This window comes from Pan troglodytes, chromosome 3 (genome assembly GCF_028858775.2).
Source record: "Pan troglodytes isolate AG18354 chromosome 3, NHGRI_mPanTro3-v2.0_pri, whole genome shotgun sequence".
In the NCBI taxonomy this organism is placed as follows: domain Eukaryota; kingdom Metazoa; phylum Chordata; class Mammalia; order Primates; family Hominidae; genus Pan; species Pan troglodytes.
This window is the reverse complement of record NC_072401.2, coordinates 157,655,214-157,670,997: the sequence shown is the minus strand read 5'-3', so window position 1 is coordinate 157,670,997 and position 15,784 is coordinate 157,655,214. Positions and strand designations below refer to the sequence as shown.

General features: G+C 35.0%; 1 protein-coding gene across 1 annotated transcript in view; it reads left to right on the top strand.

The window, feature by feature from the left end:
* ASIC5 (acid sensing ion channel subunit family member 5) overlaps positions 1-15,784 on the top strand; it is a 36,396-nt gene that overhangs the window by 11,831 nt on the left and 8,781 nt on the right. Inside the window, exons 3-7 of the mRNA XM_001139934.4 lie at positions 120-357; positions 2,087-2,212; positions 10,556-10,705; positions 12,032-12,179; positions 15,488-15,544. Coding sequence (XP_001139934.1) covers positions 120-357; positions 2,087-2,212; positions 10,556-10,705; positions 12,032-12,179; positions 15,488-15,544 — 719 coding nt within the window. The remainder of the gene's footprint in view (positions 1-119; positions 358-2,086; positions 2,213-10,555; positions 10,706-12,031; positions 12,180-15,487; positions 15,545-15,784) is intronic.

Below are 15,784 nucleotides of genomic sequence, written 5' to 3'. Positions count from 1 at the left end.
CAAATAAGGGAGAGTGTGGGAGATAAGAAGAAGCTAATAGAATCTAGATGTTGGTATCTGTCTTCCAGATAATTACAAGTTTTCATTATTCTAACTATTGCCTTCATTCCTGCTAATAGGTTCCAAACAGATGCTGTAGCCAAATTTGGTGTTATTTTTTTCTTATGGCACATTGTATCCAAAGTCCTCCATCTTCAAAAAATTACTGCCAATTCCACTGGCTCTAGAGAGGCTACTGATTTTGCTGCAAGTCACCAAAACTTCAGCATTGCGGAATTTATCAGGAACAAAGGTTTTTATCTCAACAATAGCACTTTGTTGGCCTGTGAGTTTTTTGGAAAGCCATGTAGCCCAAAGGTAACGATTTTCTATTCTTCAAATATAATCAAAGTAATAAGTTCCGTTACTGCACTGTTTCACATTGAGCTCCCACGGCATTTACTCCCATGGTGAATCAATCCAAATTTGCTTACAGATTCTATTTCATTAGCTCAGCCTTATGATATCAGGAGTATGGAATACACATGAGACAAATTTCCTCTTTCAAGCAGTTAGATAAGGAAAGATAGAAAAGAGAAAACTTGATTGCCTTTCTTGTAGTATAGTCCCTCCAAAAGAAAAACAATTTAACACAAGAGGATATTTTAATTTTTTTCATTCATCAACAAACAACCTATTCCAACATAGTATTTTTATAATCACCAAATATCCATCACTCTGCTTATATGCTTATGGTATTGCATTAGAGACTATAGAAAATAAGAGGATCCCAGCATTTAACTATGAAAAATTTATATATTATTATTATATATTATATATTATATATAATAACTAGTATATATTATATATAATATACATTCACTCATAACAAATACAAAACAAATACATAACAAATACAAAATCCTGTTATTATTGTTTATAAAATTAATCTACATTTAAGATAAAGTACTAGATCTATCTGTAATCTATTAATAAAGAACTATACAGACAATTTGATGCCATATTTCCTGTATCAGCAATTCTGTAGCCTGTGTTGTTAGGGGAGCCTAAGTAAACACAAATTATTGGTTCTTCAATACAATTTCTTATGTTTTTGGTAGGCCGCCTTAGCACACAGTAAGCAGAAAAAAATGCCTGAGAGACATTTCACAGAGGTGAGGTTCTGGCCTAAACTCTTAACTTGGAAAGTAAGCTTTCTTATGCTGTTTTTATTCACCAACAAGTTTAACTTACCACCAAAAAATTTCGTGTTAGAGAAATTTTTCAGTTGCATATTACAGAAACCCATTTCTGTTCTAGTAAACTGAAGACTAAAAGTAATGAATTGGCTTAATTAAGCGGGAACTCCAACAGTAGGTCTGGCTTCAAAAAATGCTGAACCAACGGACTCCAAGACTGTCTTTAAGATTCTGACTTTGTTTCCATCTCATAATTCTGGTTGGCTTCTTTCTGTATCAGTTCTCCCCACACCTCACCAAAATGGCTGCTGACTCCCCCTAGACTCATTATCAGAGTTTAGCACTCCAGTATCCACTTAATAATCTCACCAAAGACTCTAATTAGCTCCGCTTGGGACACATATCAATTCTTGAACCAACCACTGAGGCAAGAAGGTGAGGTTTAAGCTTGGCCCAGCTTGTGTCCCATGCACACCTCTGTAGTGGTTGGAAAAGGAGGGTAAAAGGAGGGTAAAAGGGTCATGCGATTGACTGCCACACTGTGACCATACAGGTTACATTAGGCATAGCTCCTCCAAGAAAGGATGCTGAAGTAGTGCTCCACAGATAAAAACATGTTTCCATACATCTTCAGGAAAACATTAAACAAGTAATTCTTTTAAATGTTTTAAATACATGCTTAATTTTATATGAAAATGTCTCCTTTAAATAATCACATGCAAATTGACGAATGCATATTACCAAAAAAAAAAACTATCACTGAATACACATATAAATCAGACTATTCTCTCTGATATTTCTGCAGTCTTGTTAGGTATTTGTGCTTTAAAAAAAAAGGTTATAGCAAACTTGAGAAGTGACAAAAATATCAAATTGATGGTTTTTTTTGGTTCATTTACATATTGGAGGATTTTGCACATGTCTTCACTGAATATGGAAATTGTTTTACTTTTAATCATGGTGAAACTCTCCAAGCAAAGAGAAAAGTGAGTGTCTCTGGAAGAGGTTTGAACTTGCTCTTCAATGTGAATCAGGTACTGAATTTTCTCCAGGTTCAAGACAAACGAGAATGTGTGGGGGTTTCAAAAACTTGATCAGACTATTGGGCCATATCAGACAGTTCCCACACATTGGATATTATTTCAGTTTTTGTTAATTTAGTCTAGACTCCTATGGATTTTATATAACTACTGGCTTAGAAATTAAACGGGCAAAATTTTGAGGCATAAACTGGAGATTTTTAGCTATCCTACTGACTTAAATTATCAACTCCAGGGAATGTTCATGCCACAAAATAAGAAAACCCAGAGATTCTAAGTTGCAATGTATGTAGCTATTTTAAGAGAACTCTTTGCATTGAACAATAATTTTAGAAATACGTTTATGTAAATGTCACATGTTTTAGAAAGAAACTATACATACACATTTGACAAACTATAGAATGTATATCTGGAAAAGTGATGGAAAACATAATGGTTATATAAAGAATATTATATAAATAGATTTTGTCCAAGCCCAGCTTTTGGAAAGCTGAAATTGACCTAATAAGTTCTAAGTGTTTAGTCCTGGGAGGCAGATGTTCAAACACCTAAGAAATGCAGTGGTGTTTTCTTCAAGGGTTCCTAGTATAGCTCCCACCCAAGATTAGTTAATTCTGACCTTTTGTTTAAATAACTACTTCTAGTATTACACATTTTAAGGCATTCTACTTTATTATTATGGTTTTATAAAAGAGGATTGTAAAATGCTGATTGATTAAGTATCCAAAATCATACAATTAATGACAAAGATGAAAAATAAAATTGATGTTCCTGCATTCACCTCCCAATCCAAGTGAATCATGCCATTGGCTACTTTTAAAGAATCTCCAGTAATGTACTCTTCATAGCTTCCTTTTGTATCCCATTCAAGATATTTTTCTTTACGTCCAAACATAACACTGCAAACTTTAATGCATGTACCTACATATACTTGTAATGTATTTGATTAATACTTTCGAGTCATTCAAATATTAGCCCTATGGTCAGTTCGAACATCATATTATCAATTTTTACAAACTAGAATTTTCCAAATATTTTTAGAATGCAATGAACATCTACAAATTCAATGCAATGTTCCATAGGTAAATAACATTGAGATATTTCTCCAGACTAGACAGTTAAGTGTTTCTTAGAGGGTTACAAAAGGGCCAGGAGAAATAGAGTTTTGAATTACAAATAGAATATTTAGTATGTTTGTTAAATGTAATTACATAGGCAGTTGATCCATTCATAGACGATATTCTTTATATTTATATTCTTAAGCCTGTGCCTTCTTCTTATAGCCTAAAATTACAACTAATGACAGTCACCAGAAGTTTACTCTTAAATTTCTTCATCTGACAAAAGATTTATTAAAAAGAACATTAGTGTTAAAGAAATAGGGTAAATCTTCACTCTTATGGGAAAATGAATTTGAATTTTACATAAGGGCAGGGATTTTAATTGCAAAATGAAGAGGGCCAAATGATTTTCTAAGCAAATGAGTCAAAGAAAACAGCCAAGAGGGAAGCAACTAAAAGGCAACTAGGTGAAGAGAAGGCCAGAGGGAACAAGATCATTAACAGTAATTGTAAATACTTACCTGCACCTATCTAAGATGAAATGTGATCCATGGAAAACTATAGAGGTCTTGAGCAATGATTGTCAATTGAGAAAAACGGTGAGACAAGTCTCAATCATTTTAGAAAGTTTATTTGCCAAAGTTAAGAACAGGCACCCATGACACAGCCTCAGGAAGTCCTGAGGTAGTCCAGGGTAGTCAGGGCACAACTTGGTTTTATACATTTTAGGAAGACATGAGACATCAATTAATATATCTAAGACATACATTGGTTTTATCCAGAAAGGTGGGGACAACTTGAAGCAGGGAGGAGGCTTCAAGGTCATAGGTAGGTGAGAGACAAATGGTTGCATTTTTTTTGAGTTTCTGATTGGCCTTTCCAAAGGAGGCAATCAGAATAGGCATTCATCTCAGTGAGCAAAGGAATAACTTTAAATAGAATGGGAGGCAGCTCCCAGTTTGACAGGGCCCAAGATAATTTCCTTTCCCATTCCCCTGCTCCCTTTAAAAAAAAAATCTTTAGGAGAAAGCATTTTAGGAGAATATGAGTCTCTGGTCTCAGTTTTCATCTGATTTCTCGTGGTTAGGATGGTTTATTACTAGATGGGTAGGTCCCAAAAGCTTATTTTTAGCAGATTGCAAAGTCTCATGTTCTATGAAGAGAAAATAGGGGGAGGAAGGGAGAAAAACAACAGCAAACAAAAGAACAATCCTGGAAAAATTCATATAGGCCACGTTACTTTGAAGTCCATACATCAGTAGGCAGGTATGAAAAGTGGCTTATGTATGTAAATAGGCTGCAGTTACTTTCTTATAAAGTTTAAGTTGACTGGCTTCAGTTTGCCGGACTTTAAGAAAGCACAGCTTAGTTTTCAGTGACTCCAAATTAGGAAATATGGGGAAAAAAAAGAAAAAAATTGAAAACATTATTTTGAAGGCTTGTAGCCAAGAAAAAATAGAATTTGGTCCAAACTGTAGAAAATAATAAAAATTGAAAAACACTGGGCAAGACTAGAATCTAACAACAGGTGTACCCTAGTTTTGGAAACATAATTTTTCTCTCTTCTCTAATCCTAACTAAAGGATTAATTAGGACATAAAATTTCCCATTTTTGCTAAAGACAAATCATGTTAGGACTAGTTTGCTTTATTTTACTTTGCCAAATTATTTGTATACAGTGCACCAAGAATAGTTATTTTTTACATAGGCTTTTAAATTGCCTTTGGTGGAACTTTGTTCCATAGAAGGAATCTCAGATAAGACTTTTTAAAAGCCGAGCCCAGCCATAGATTTGTGCCATCAAGTACTTATGAGTTGGGTGAATCTCCTCGCCACTCGAGGTTCCGAGATAAACTTGGAGCTTCTGGGCCTGTCAGAAAGTGACATTCTTTACTTACCACAGGTCAGAAACCCTGTACAGGGACTCTGTACACAAAATATGAGGTCAGTTTTTCCAAGGACATTATTGGTTTCATAAGCCAAGTTTGATTCCTTAAAGGAAAGCACACCATTCCAGTAAAAGCCTTGGTAAAATAATCAGTTTCTCCAATTGTGTCCTGTTACAAGTGAAAACAGATTCTTATTGCACTTATGCAAATAACTGTATTGCCACAAGTTAAGAATACCCACAAATAGTTTCCAAATTCTGGAGAAATCAGGCAGACAGAATAAAGTATGCTCCACGTTTTGTTCATAGGAGTATTCTAAATTGTAGCTCAAAATAAAAGTTTTAAGACTCTGAAAAACAAAACAAAGGATCAGCAAACATTTTAAGTAAAAAGTAAAAAAGATTATTTGAGTCCATGCAGTTAATTCCTGTTCTGTTTAATACTCATGAACATTTTAGCTCTCCATGAGTCCTGAAAGTTTTTCCTCTTTTCTGATGTTACAATCTCCAAAATTATCAGAAACCTGCATTTAAGGGCACCTGTTAGAGTTTTGTAGCTGATTATAAAAACACCTTCTAAAGAGGACCAAAACATGAGCACAATTGTCCTTGGATGAAAAAAGGTTTTAGGGCAGACATAGTCAAAGACACAATTGAGAAGGAAATTTGTTACCTCAGTGGTACACAATAATTTTAACATAACAATTATTATTATTATTGATAATGTACACTAAGTCATATCAGAATTACAGGCCTTTCCATTAATTCTGGAACACTTACCAATAACATTTACATAAATACAGCCCAAATAAAACCAAACACCATTTCATATTTGACAATGCTTCCTGTATAATTTTATACCAAGTAAGCCAAATTATGTCATTTTTGGACTTTAGGGAAACTAATATCTTAAAGGATTAATTAGGTCAGAAAAAGACATAATTTGTAATTTGATTTTAGAAAGATCTTCAAATATCAAAGGTGTAAAATATTTGATATTATGAAATAGGATTACAGGTTATTGTAAAGTCATTCATTTAACCAAAGTGATAACTCAAGGATTTTTTTTTAAAAAAGAAAAAAACTTCATTCTTTGAGAGAGGAGACTTAATTTTCCAAATAAGAATCCCTAATAAAAACAGCATGAAGCCAATTAAATTTGTTTTCCAAAATTTTGTAAACAATCTATAAAATTTAATCTTGCCCATAAAATATAACTTCCATAAGCCTTTTATAACCTTTATGATCTTTATTAAGGAGTTAGTTAATGCTTCAAGAAAACCTTGTTAATCTGACACAGGAGTCCATATGCTGGTCTTGCATCATTGTGCCTTTGACAGTCATGATTAATTTATAGAGAAACTGAACTTATTTTGTCTTTTAATATCACCCATTGCAATCTCACATGCCCACCTCTTCCTCAATAGTCCCTAGGCCTCGAGGAGTTGAATGGCTTTAATTTCTGGCCCCACATCTCAAAAATGCATTTTATTTATTTATTTTTTTTTTTTACTGAGACAGAGTCTCACTCTGTCACCTAAGCTGGAGTGCAGTGATATGATCTTGGCTCACTGCAACTTCCGCTGACTGGGTTCAAGTGATTCTCATACCTCAGCCTCCCAAGTAGCTGGGACTACAGGCATGCGCCACCATGCCCAGCTGAATTTTTTGTATTTTTAGTAGAGATGGGGTTTCACCATATTGGCCAGGCTGGTCTGGAACTCCTGACCTCAGGTGATCCAACTGCTCAGCCTCCCAAAATGCTGGGATTACAGGTGTGAATTCCTGTGCCTGGCCAGGAATGCATTTTATTTTTATTGGAATCTGCTATGGGGCCTGAAGATGAGGCTTTAATTGCTGTTAGTGTTTAAGATTTAGTAGGACTTGGTATCCTTTTTAGACCCTGGAGTCAAAGCCCTGTAACTTAATGTCACAAGGACTTTAAAAGCACATACAGGAAGATACATGGATGTAATAACCTTAATTTGAAAACAAAAATTTTTATCTCAGTTTTTTTCCTAAGCAAACCAACACAATAATAATGTGACAACTTGATCATATTAAAGTTTTTGGTTTTTTAAAAAATAAATCCTTATTGTGACTTACACTGACTATTAATGACATGCTTGAACTTTCTGGTTTGACCTGAACACTTCTCCTTTCTTAAACCACCAGTCATTTTATTTTAGGACTAAATTTACCATATTATTTCTCTTTAAGCTCTCTTACCACAAAAAAACCTCCTTATTTTTATAACTTTCTTTACATCTCTTTTTGTTTCCTTGTTCTTCTTACCTTGTTTTATACATAACCTTTAGATAAGCTTTGAATTAGACAAAATTTGTTTATGTTTTTTTAAAAACGACACACTTTTTTTAGCAAGAATGTTTTTCTATATTTATTGGAAAATACCCACATAATGAAATATCTATTATTTAACTGAATATAACTTTATATTCTAAGTTATGACATGTTTGTCTACAAGTATTTATCCCTTACCTAACTATTTTATTTTAATTGTTCACCTAGATTATTTAGGAAAACTGCGATAGTCATGATTTAAAGTTATGAAACTGCCATTGCAAAAATAAAACTGAGGCAGTGAAAAAGATACGACCTAATTGACTCCATCTTGCTTCTAACCTCCAAGCTGTCCTTGTTCATTCCTGGACTTTGGGAGGAACTGAGTTTATAGTTTAGGTTTGAAACAAAGACAATAGCAGTCCTTTCCCAAACAAACCTCCTTACTGCCTGTGGACTAGGCTGCCTAAAGCCACAAAAAATTATGGTAATTTTGAAAATTTAAGATGCAGCTATTTTCATTAAACCAATATCAATGTCTTATTTATTAAAAACTACACAAGTAATGATCATTCTCTTTGGGGCTGGGTTTACAGTTTTGTAATCTCTATGCCAAATTTTGACATTTTATAGTGTTTGGCAGGGATAAGTTGAAATAGCCTGATTAATAAACATAAACAAAAAAAGTATGCTGGCAATTCTTAAGACATTTCTGATATTACTTTACTAGTAATTTTAAAGCTAGCTTTTTTATTAAAGATTTTACTTAAGTTACATAAACTTGAAAAAGAATTTGAACTGTCTTTTCTTTTTTCCTGATAAAATATATGATTTAAACACTTTTATTTTTCTTTAAGCCAATTAATTAGAGCCCTTTTATATATTTTCTGTAGTGAAATATTGTGTATATGACATATAAATACATAGACATATTAGGTATGCCAATAAAGGTACATTTTATAGATTCATGAAGACCCTTTTATTATTTTTTTCCTATCTTAGACATTCAGATTCTTGATAGCCTGTTTTACAACCCTAGGCAGTTATTAGCTAAATAGCCTTAAATTTGCTTATTATAGGAAACAACTCAGGTGAAAATAAAATAGCAAACTTTATATCATAAGGTACAGAGAGAAAAAGTCTGTTGGTGCTAGAGGGAGATGCTTTTATTTTTCTTTGAGCCAAATCTAACATAAAATTATAGAACTCTATCATAATATTGTATAAGGAGACCAATTTTATTTAGATAGGGACTACCTATATTTTAACTGGATCTCTAAGCTCTGGGCAGAGCTCACATTGAATCCTGGGTCTCCAAAAAACGGTAGAATTATTTTGAGGTTAGACCATGTGATGCTTTCAGAGTGCACTTAAATTTTTTTTTAACAAAGATATTTCTGAGTGTCTTAACTACACTCTTCCTTAAAAACCCAAGAGTAGCCTCTGTTGCAATAACTATTTTAGTCAAAAGATCAGGTGAAAACAGAATTCAGTCAACTGAAGGAAAAAAAAACTTTTGCTCAAAAAAAAGACAAAGTCTTAGGAGAGAAAAACAAAAAAACCCCACAAAAACCTGAAGGCCTTTTAAATACAAACATGCACACATGCACACATACACACACACATCTTGGATGTTAATCTTTTAATTAAGTTGACTTTGAACCACTGAGCTTCTTTAAAAAAATTCTTTTTAGACCTCATTACCATATTTCAGAAGTACAGCCATTGCTCTTTCAGTTTGGTCTGGCTGATAAAAAGGTGGCTTTGTTATGTAAATAAAGCCCCTTTAGTAGTCAAAATAAAAAATCTTTCCTTTCTTTTTCCTCTTGATTGCTGTTTTCTTTCCACTTCAGAGGCCTTGTTCCCCATAGTTTAGAGTTCCCCTTTGGATTTGACCAAGTTGGGACATGTATTGGACCCAAAATGTGCTGCTAGCAGACCTAGCTTTTCAGGGCTGTTACTCCTGAACAAGATTAGTCATCCTGTGTTGCAGCTACCTGGCACAGTGTGTTAGGTGCTCAAGATGCAGCAGGGGTTGGCTCCTAACATGCACCTGCCAGCTGAGATTAGACCCTACGTATGTTCTTCTGAGGGGGATACTTATTTAGAGCCACTGCACATTTTAGGGAGTGTTCCTCCCAGACACCCCCATGTGATTCTCAGTCACATGAGAATGTCCCAAAAGGCTTAGGGGAGCAAGGTGCTCTATTTCTTTGGAGTGGAAAATTCTATACTCATGAGCTAGAGGGTTTTGAGTTGGTCAAATCCAATGAGAGAAAAAACCAAAACACACACACACAAACCCCACAAGAGAGAAACAAACAACAAAACAGTTAAGCAAAACTAACAGTGATCACACAAATTATATGATTTCTGAGCGCTCTAAGTGTAAGCAGAAATTAGCATCAGCTGGTTGTTAATGCTAACTTTAGTTCTTTAAAAAGAATTTGCAAGAAAGAATCCCAAACCAGTTTTCTTACCTAGTGATGGGGCCCAAGCTGAAAACTGCTCTCTGCCGATGCAGAAGCAGGTAGGTTCACATTCCTTGGTGGAAGCAGTGGAAACTCCCACAACAAAAGGAGTTTTTGTTTGTTTGTTTGTTTTTTGTTTTTTAAATAGCGAATGAACCTCAGACCCCCAAATGAAAAACAATGGAAGATCAGGGATCCCTGGAGGAAAGAGTTCCTGGAGTTCAGCAATCGTCCTATTGGTTTGGGCTATAAGGTGCCCAAGCTGGTACCAAGCACTGATAGGCTAGCTACTGCAGGCCAGGTCACCTTCACTCAGGATCCCTTTGTGGTTACCAGACATCAATCAAGAAAAATGATGAGACAAGCCTCAATTATTTCAGGACTGTCCTGAGTAGACCTCACCTTGAAGGGACCCAAGATATTTTCCTTTCACCGATTCAACCACTAAAGTATGTCTTTAATTTTCATACACTTTAGACAAAAAGAGATAGAAATATAACATAAAATATTTAGGATTAGTCAAATGCTATCATGAGATGATAAAACTAAATCCTAAACTTGTATAGAACTGATATAGTCAATTTGAAATTTGGGCAAAAACATATTTTTGTTTCAGGAGGCATTCACTGATAACCCAGCCCTTGGTTTCGTTGATGCTGGGATCATCTTTGTTATCCATTCACCAAAGAAGGTGCCACAGTTTGATGGGTTAGGCTTGTTGTCACCTGTGGGAATGCACGCAAGGGTAACCATCCGCCAAGTGAAGGTAAATACTTGAGTCTGAGGAAATTAGGTGGGGTAGTGAATGCATCAAACACATAAGTAATGCTTTTCACTAGAAATTCCTTTCTCCCATGCCTGTAAAACACCATTAGAAATTCCAAAATTTCATTTCAGATTATTTTCCTTTATCTGAAGGTACATGATTAGTGGAAACAGAAACTATATAAGTGAAAGCTGGGAAGCCTATCAAATCCAAACTTTACATTTCATTAGAAATGGAAAGGGTCATTAAGTATAAAGAGGTACCTAAGTTGCTGAGCTATGATTCTTCAATGAGACTATCTGGGAAGGAGAAAATTAGTGGGAAAAGCAGGAATCTTGGAGTCAGGCTGGTGTGGTAGGTTTCTGTTTGCCAGCCACTTACTTGCTCGGTAACTTCTTTAATTAGCTTCCTGAATTTGCATCTCCTCTCTGCACAAATAGGGAAGGGGTAATATTTTTCTTTCATAGTAAGGAAGTTTAAGTGAAGTACCATAAAGAAAGCACTTACCATTGATAGACACAGGAGACAGCCAAGGGCCCCTGGTGAAACCCCACCTTCAAGCCTAAAACAGCCTGAAGGCTGAAAAACTGGACTGCTTGTCCCAGATGAAGGCTATCCTTTCCCACCTGATACTTTCTGAAAAATGCCCACCTGCACATTGGGAGCAAGGGTTGGAGCCTTGGGAAGTTTGCACTGTTTGCAGTGGGGAGGAGCCTGGCCTCTCCTGTTCCTGTGGGATGGTCTGAGATTCAATCTGTGAGGTGGGAAACCTACCAGCAGGACTCTCTCTCACTTAGCTGAGAGTCATTTTTCTTTTTTCCTTTGCACCCAATAAATTCCATTTTCCTCACCCTTCTATTTGTCCGCGAGCCTCATTTTTCCTGGTCATGTGACAAGAGCCCAGTTTTAGCTGAACTAAGGAGAAAGTTCTGCAACACCATGTTGCCTGGCACGTAATAGTTGCTTATGAAAGGATCTTTTTAAAATGTGATTTTCTTCACTGTTTTGTAGGTGAGCTGATTACTACACTAATATAACATTTACATAAATGATATTTTTTCCTTATATGAGTTGATTTTTGGAATACTCAATGTGTCTGACTTTATTAATTCACATTTGGGATATATGTTTAAGGATCACTATTATACTTAGCTTCAGGGAATTTCAGGTCAATAAAGTAGGCAAAATAGACAAATGTAACCAATTTTGGTTTTGAAAATCGAAGAGCTCTGAGAGGAAAATAAAAATGTGTACCAGCTTCTTGATGGAAAATAAGTGAATTGATGTAAACACATCTCCTGAACCCAGTATTTATCTTATCTTAAGACAGTTCATCAAGAATACCCTTGGGGAGAATGCAATCCTAACATCAAGCTGCAGAATTTTAGCAGCTACAGCACTTCCGGTTGCTTGAAGGAATGCAAAGCCCAGCACATAAAAAAGCAATGTGGATGTGTGCCTTTTCTTCTTCCTGGTAAATAAAGACCAACTGCCCCCTTACTTAACTAGACAGTTAAGTGTTTCTTAGAGGGTTACAAAAGGTCTGGGAGAAATAGAGTATTGAAATACAAATGGAATATTAAGTATTATTAAGTGTAATTACAGATGTTGCTGACCCATTCACAGAAAAAATTATTATATTCTTAAGCCTGTTCCTTCTCTTTGCAGACTAAAATGACAACTAATGACAAAGTCACCAGAAGTTTAGTCCTAAATATCTTTGAATTTTATGTTAATATTTACTTAATTTGAAACATAGCAAATCAACATATCACTAAATTGTTTTCCATTCTTCTGAAATTCTACACTGGAAAATTATCCATTTGCCAAGTACAACTTCGACTGACAAATTTTACATTATAAAATCATCGCAGATATTTCTGGAAGAGAAAATTGTGATATCAGTGTGGGGCCCCAATACTTACTCCCAAAGGCTAAAATTTGACGGTATCAAATATCTAAAACAGCACACCAAGATTTTCTTAATTTTGAAAGAAAAATTAGATCATGGATATGTCTTACCAAGCCTGAAGATTTCACTGTTGAAAAGCTATTTTCTTTGGGACTGTAAAATTAACTTCAGGCCTCCTTTTCATACAATTTGCAACTTTTCCAGAACCATGGGTGAGAGGCAAGCATTCAAGGAAGCAATGGAGCAGGGTGAATAAGAGCTGGATCTCAACCAGGCTGCTCATGTCGGCTCCACAATTTCTCCCCTAGGTGATCTTGAACAAGTGACATAACCTCTCTCCTCTGCTGTCAAATGGAGGAGGGGATAATAATCCCATCTTATAGGGTTGTTGTAAGAATGAAAGGGGTATGTAAGTGGTTCAAATAGTGCCTGGCACAGGATATAGTCTATGTAAATGTCAGATATTTTTATTCAGGTCTCTTACATCCCCCTCCCACAGCATATCTAGAAAGATATATTGTAACACAATCTACCTGCCAAAATATTGTAACTGCCCAACGGGCTCACCTTGCCTGCTGCCTAGACAGAGCTGATTTATCAAGACAAAGGAATTGCAATAGAGAAAAACTAATTCATGCAGAGCCGGCTGTGCAGGAGATTGGAGTTTTATTATGACTCAAATCAGTCTCCTTGAGTATTCAGAGATAAGAGTTTTTAAGGATAATTTGGTGGGTAGGGGACCAGTGAACCAGTGAATCAGGGGTTCTGATTGGTGAGATCAGTGATGAAATCATGTGGAGTTGAAGCTGTCTTTTTGCGCTGAGTCAATTCCTGGGTAGGGGTCACAAAACCAGATGGGCCAGATTTTGATCTGGGTGGTGCCAGCTGATCATTGGAGGCAGGGTCTGCAACATATCTCAAGCACTGATCTTAGCTTTTACAATAGTAATGTTATCACTATAAGCAATTTGGGGAGGTTTAGAATCTTGCACTCTCCAGCTGCATGACCCCTAAACATAATTTCTAATCTTGTGGCTAATTTGTTAGCCCTACATAGGCAATCTAGTCCCCAGGCAGGAAGGGAGTTTGTTTTGGAAAAGGGCTGTTATTGTCTTTGTTTCAGAGCTAAACCATAAACTAAGTTCCTCCCAAAGTTAGTTCAGCTAACGCCCAAGAATGAACAAGGACAGCTTGGAGGTTAGAAACAAGATGGAGTCAGTTAGGTCAAATCTCTTTCACTGTAATAATAAAAATAAAAAATATATAAAATATAAATATAAAATATATATAAAATATATATTATATTATATATAAATATATAATATAAAAAATAATAAAAGTAAAAAAGATATAAATTTTGCAAAAGTGGTTTCATTATTTTCCAGAGGTTTCCAGAATCATCACATCCTTCTTTTTAGTATCCAGATTATTGATCTCTGGCCACTGCAAAAACTGCTGTTCTATATAAAACTGCTGGCTCTGGCTCTGATTTCTCATTCCTAATTTATTGGCAAAGTTGCTGGAAAGAAGTCTGAATTGTTTCATGCAGAATAATGTTTACAATTTTAAAAGTTATTATTATTAAACCAAAACCTACGGGCTAATGTGGACCAGAAACTAGGCAAGGTGCTATATAAAACACAAAGAATGATATCTGCATGAACTTTAGCATATATATCAAATGCATTCAGGAATATGATCTTATTTGGTTAGATTCTCACACATCCCTTTAAGTGTACTGATATATGAATAAACGGAAGATTCTAAACGTTAAACAAATTCGCTGAGATAATTCCACTAACAATTTGAGGAAGCAATCTCCAAAACAGCTTTTCAGATATTGTTATTTCCAAAATTTCATTGTTCTTTTGTTTGTTTGTTTTTATTTTTGTTTTCTGTGTTCCATCTACCATCTTTTTTTTCTGAATTGCTCTTTATAATGGAAGAAATATTGCCAGAGCAAGAAATAATTCAGAAAAATGAGGTTTTTTCCTAACTCAGTGTTGGAGGTAGATTTTTTTTTTTTACTTATTTTATTTTATTCATAAAGAGCACTTCCTTACAGTTATCCAAACATTCCACAAATTGTCCGCACATTGTAAGTGGACAATCTCCTTTGGGTTATTTTCAAGATTACTGACTAAACATTGTGGCTAACTGCTGAGTCACATGGGCTATAGCAATAGACAAATATTGTATTAAGGCTAAAAGACTAAGTCTTTAGAATCAGCCGTAGGAGTAAACCCAGCTCTGATACATAGTGATTTTACTACTTATCTCACAATCTATAGTGGGTACTTAACAAATATTGGTACTTACCTGCCCCCTCCCCATCCTACCTCTGGAATGGCATTCTGTCAGGAACGTGTGTGTGTGTGTGTGTGTGTGTGTAAATGGATAGAGGGAGCAGGATGGAAGATATACAGAATGTACCAAGTTTCCCCCAACTGTGTGGTCTTGAGCAAGCCACTCTTTCTGAGGCTTAGTTTCTTTATCTGTAAAATGAAAATTCTCATATCACAGGATTGTGAACCGTATCAAATGAGATGATAACTGTGAAAGTAATTTTAAATTTGAAAACTACTCACATTTTAAAATTATTATTCCCGCTTAAAGATTTTAGAGTGATATAGACAGATGGAAAGAGGTATGGAAAGAAACAAAAGCATTATTCTTCCCCCCAACACATATTTTCACTGGATACTAACTTGATTCCATAGTTTTGCTTATGAAAGAATAGATGTTCATATAGAAGAATGGGTGGATGGATGAATGGATGGATAGATGTAGGTGAGAAAGGTATTTTTGTCATTAGATCACTTATTTTACAAAATGTAAAGTCTCTATATGTTACACTTATTATTTTTAAGGATATGGGATAGAATGTGACCTACAAAAGTACTTCAGCTGTGTTTCTCCTGTACTTGGTAAGTGCTTAATTTACTTTTATTTTCAGGATTTATATTAAAGTTGCTCAAAGTATATGAGACATTAAGTCAAACTATGGATAGCCCAGAAATTAAACAGAATATAGTATAAAGAGAAGATCTTTTTGTAAGTGTTCTTAAATAGTAGCTAACAAACACAGGCAGTATACACAAATAAAAACCCTCTGATATTAAGACACATCTAAATTTTTAAATTTTGTTCTTTTTTATAATCAAAAT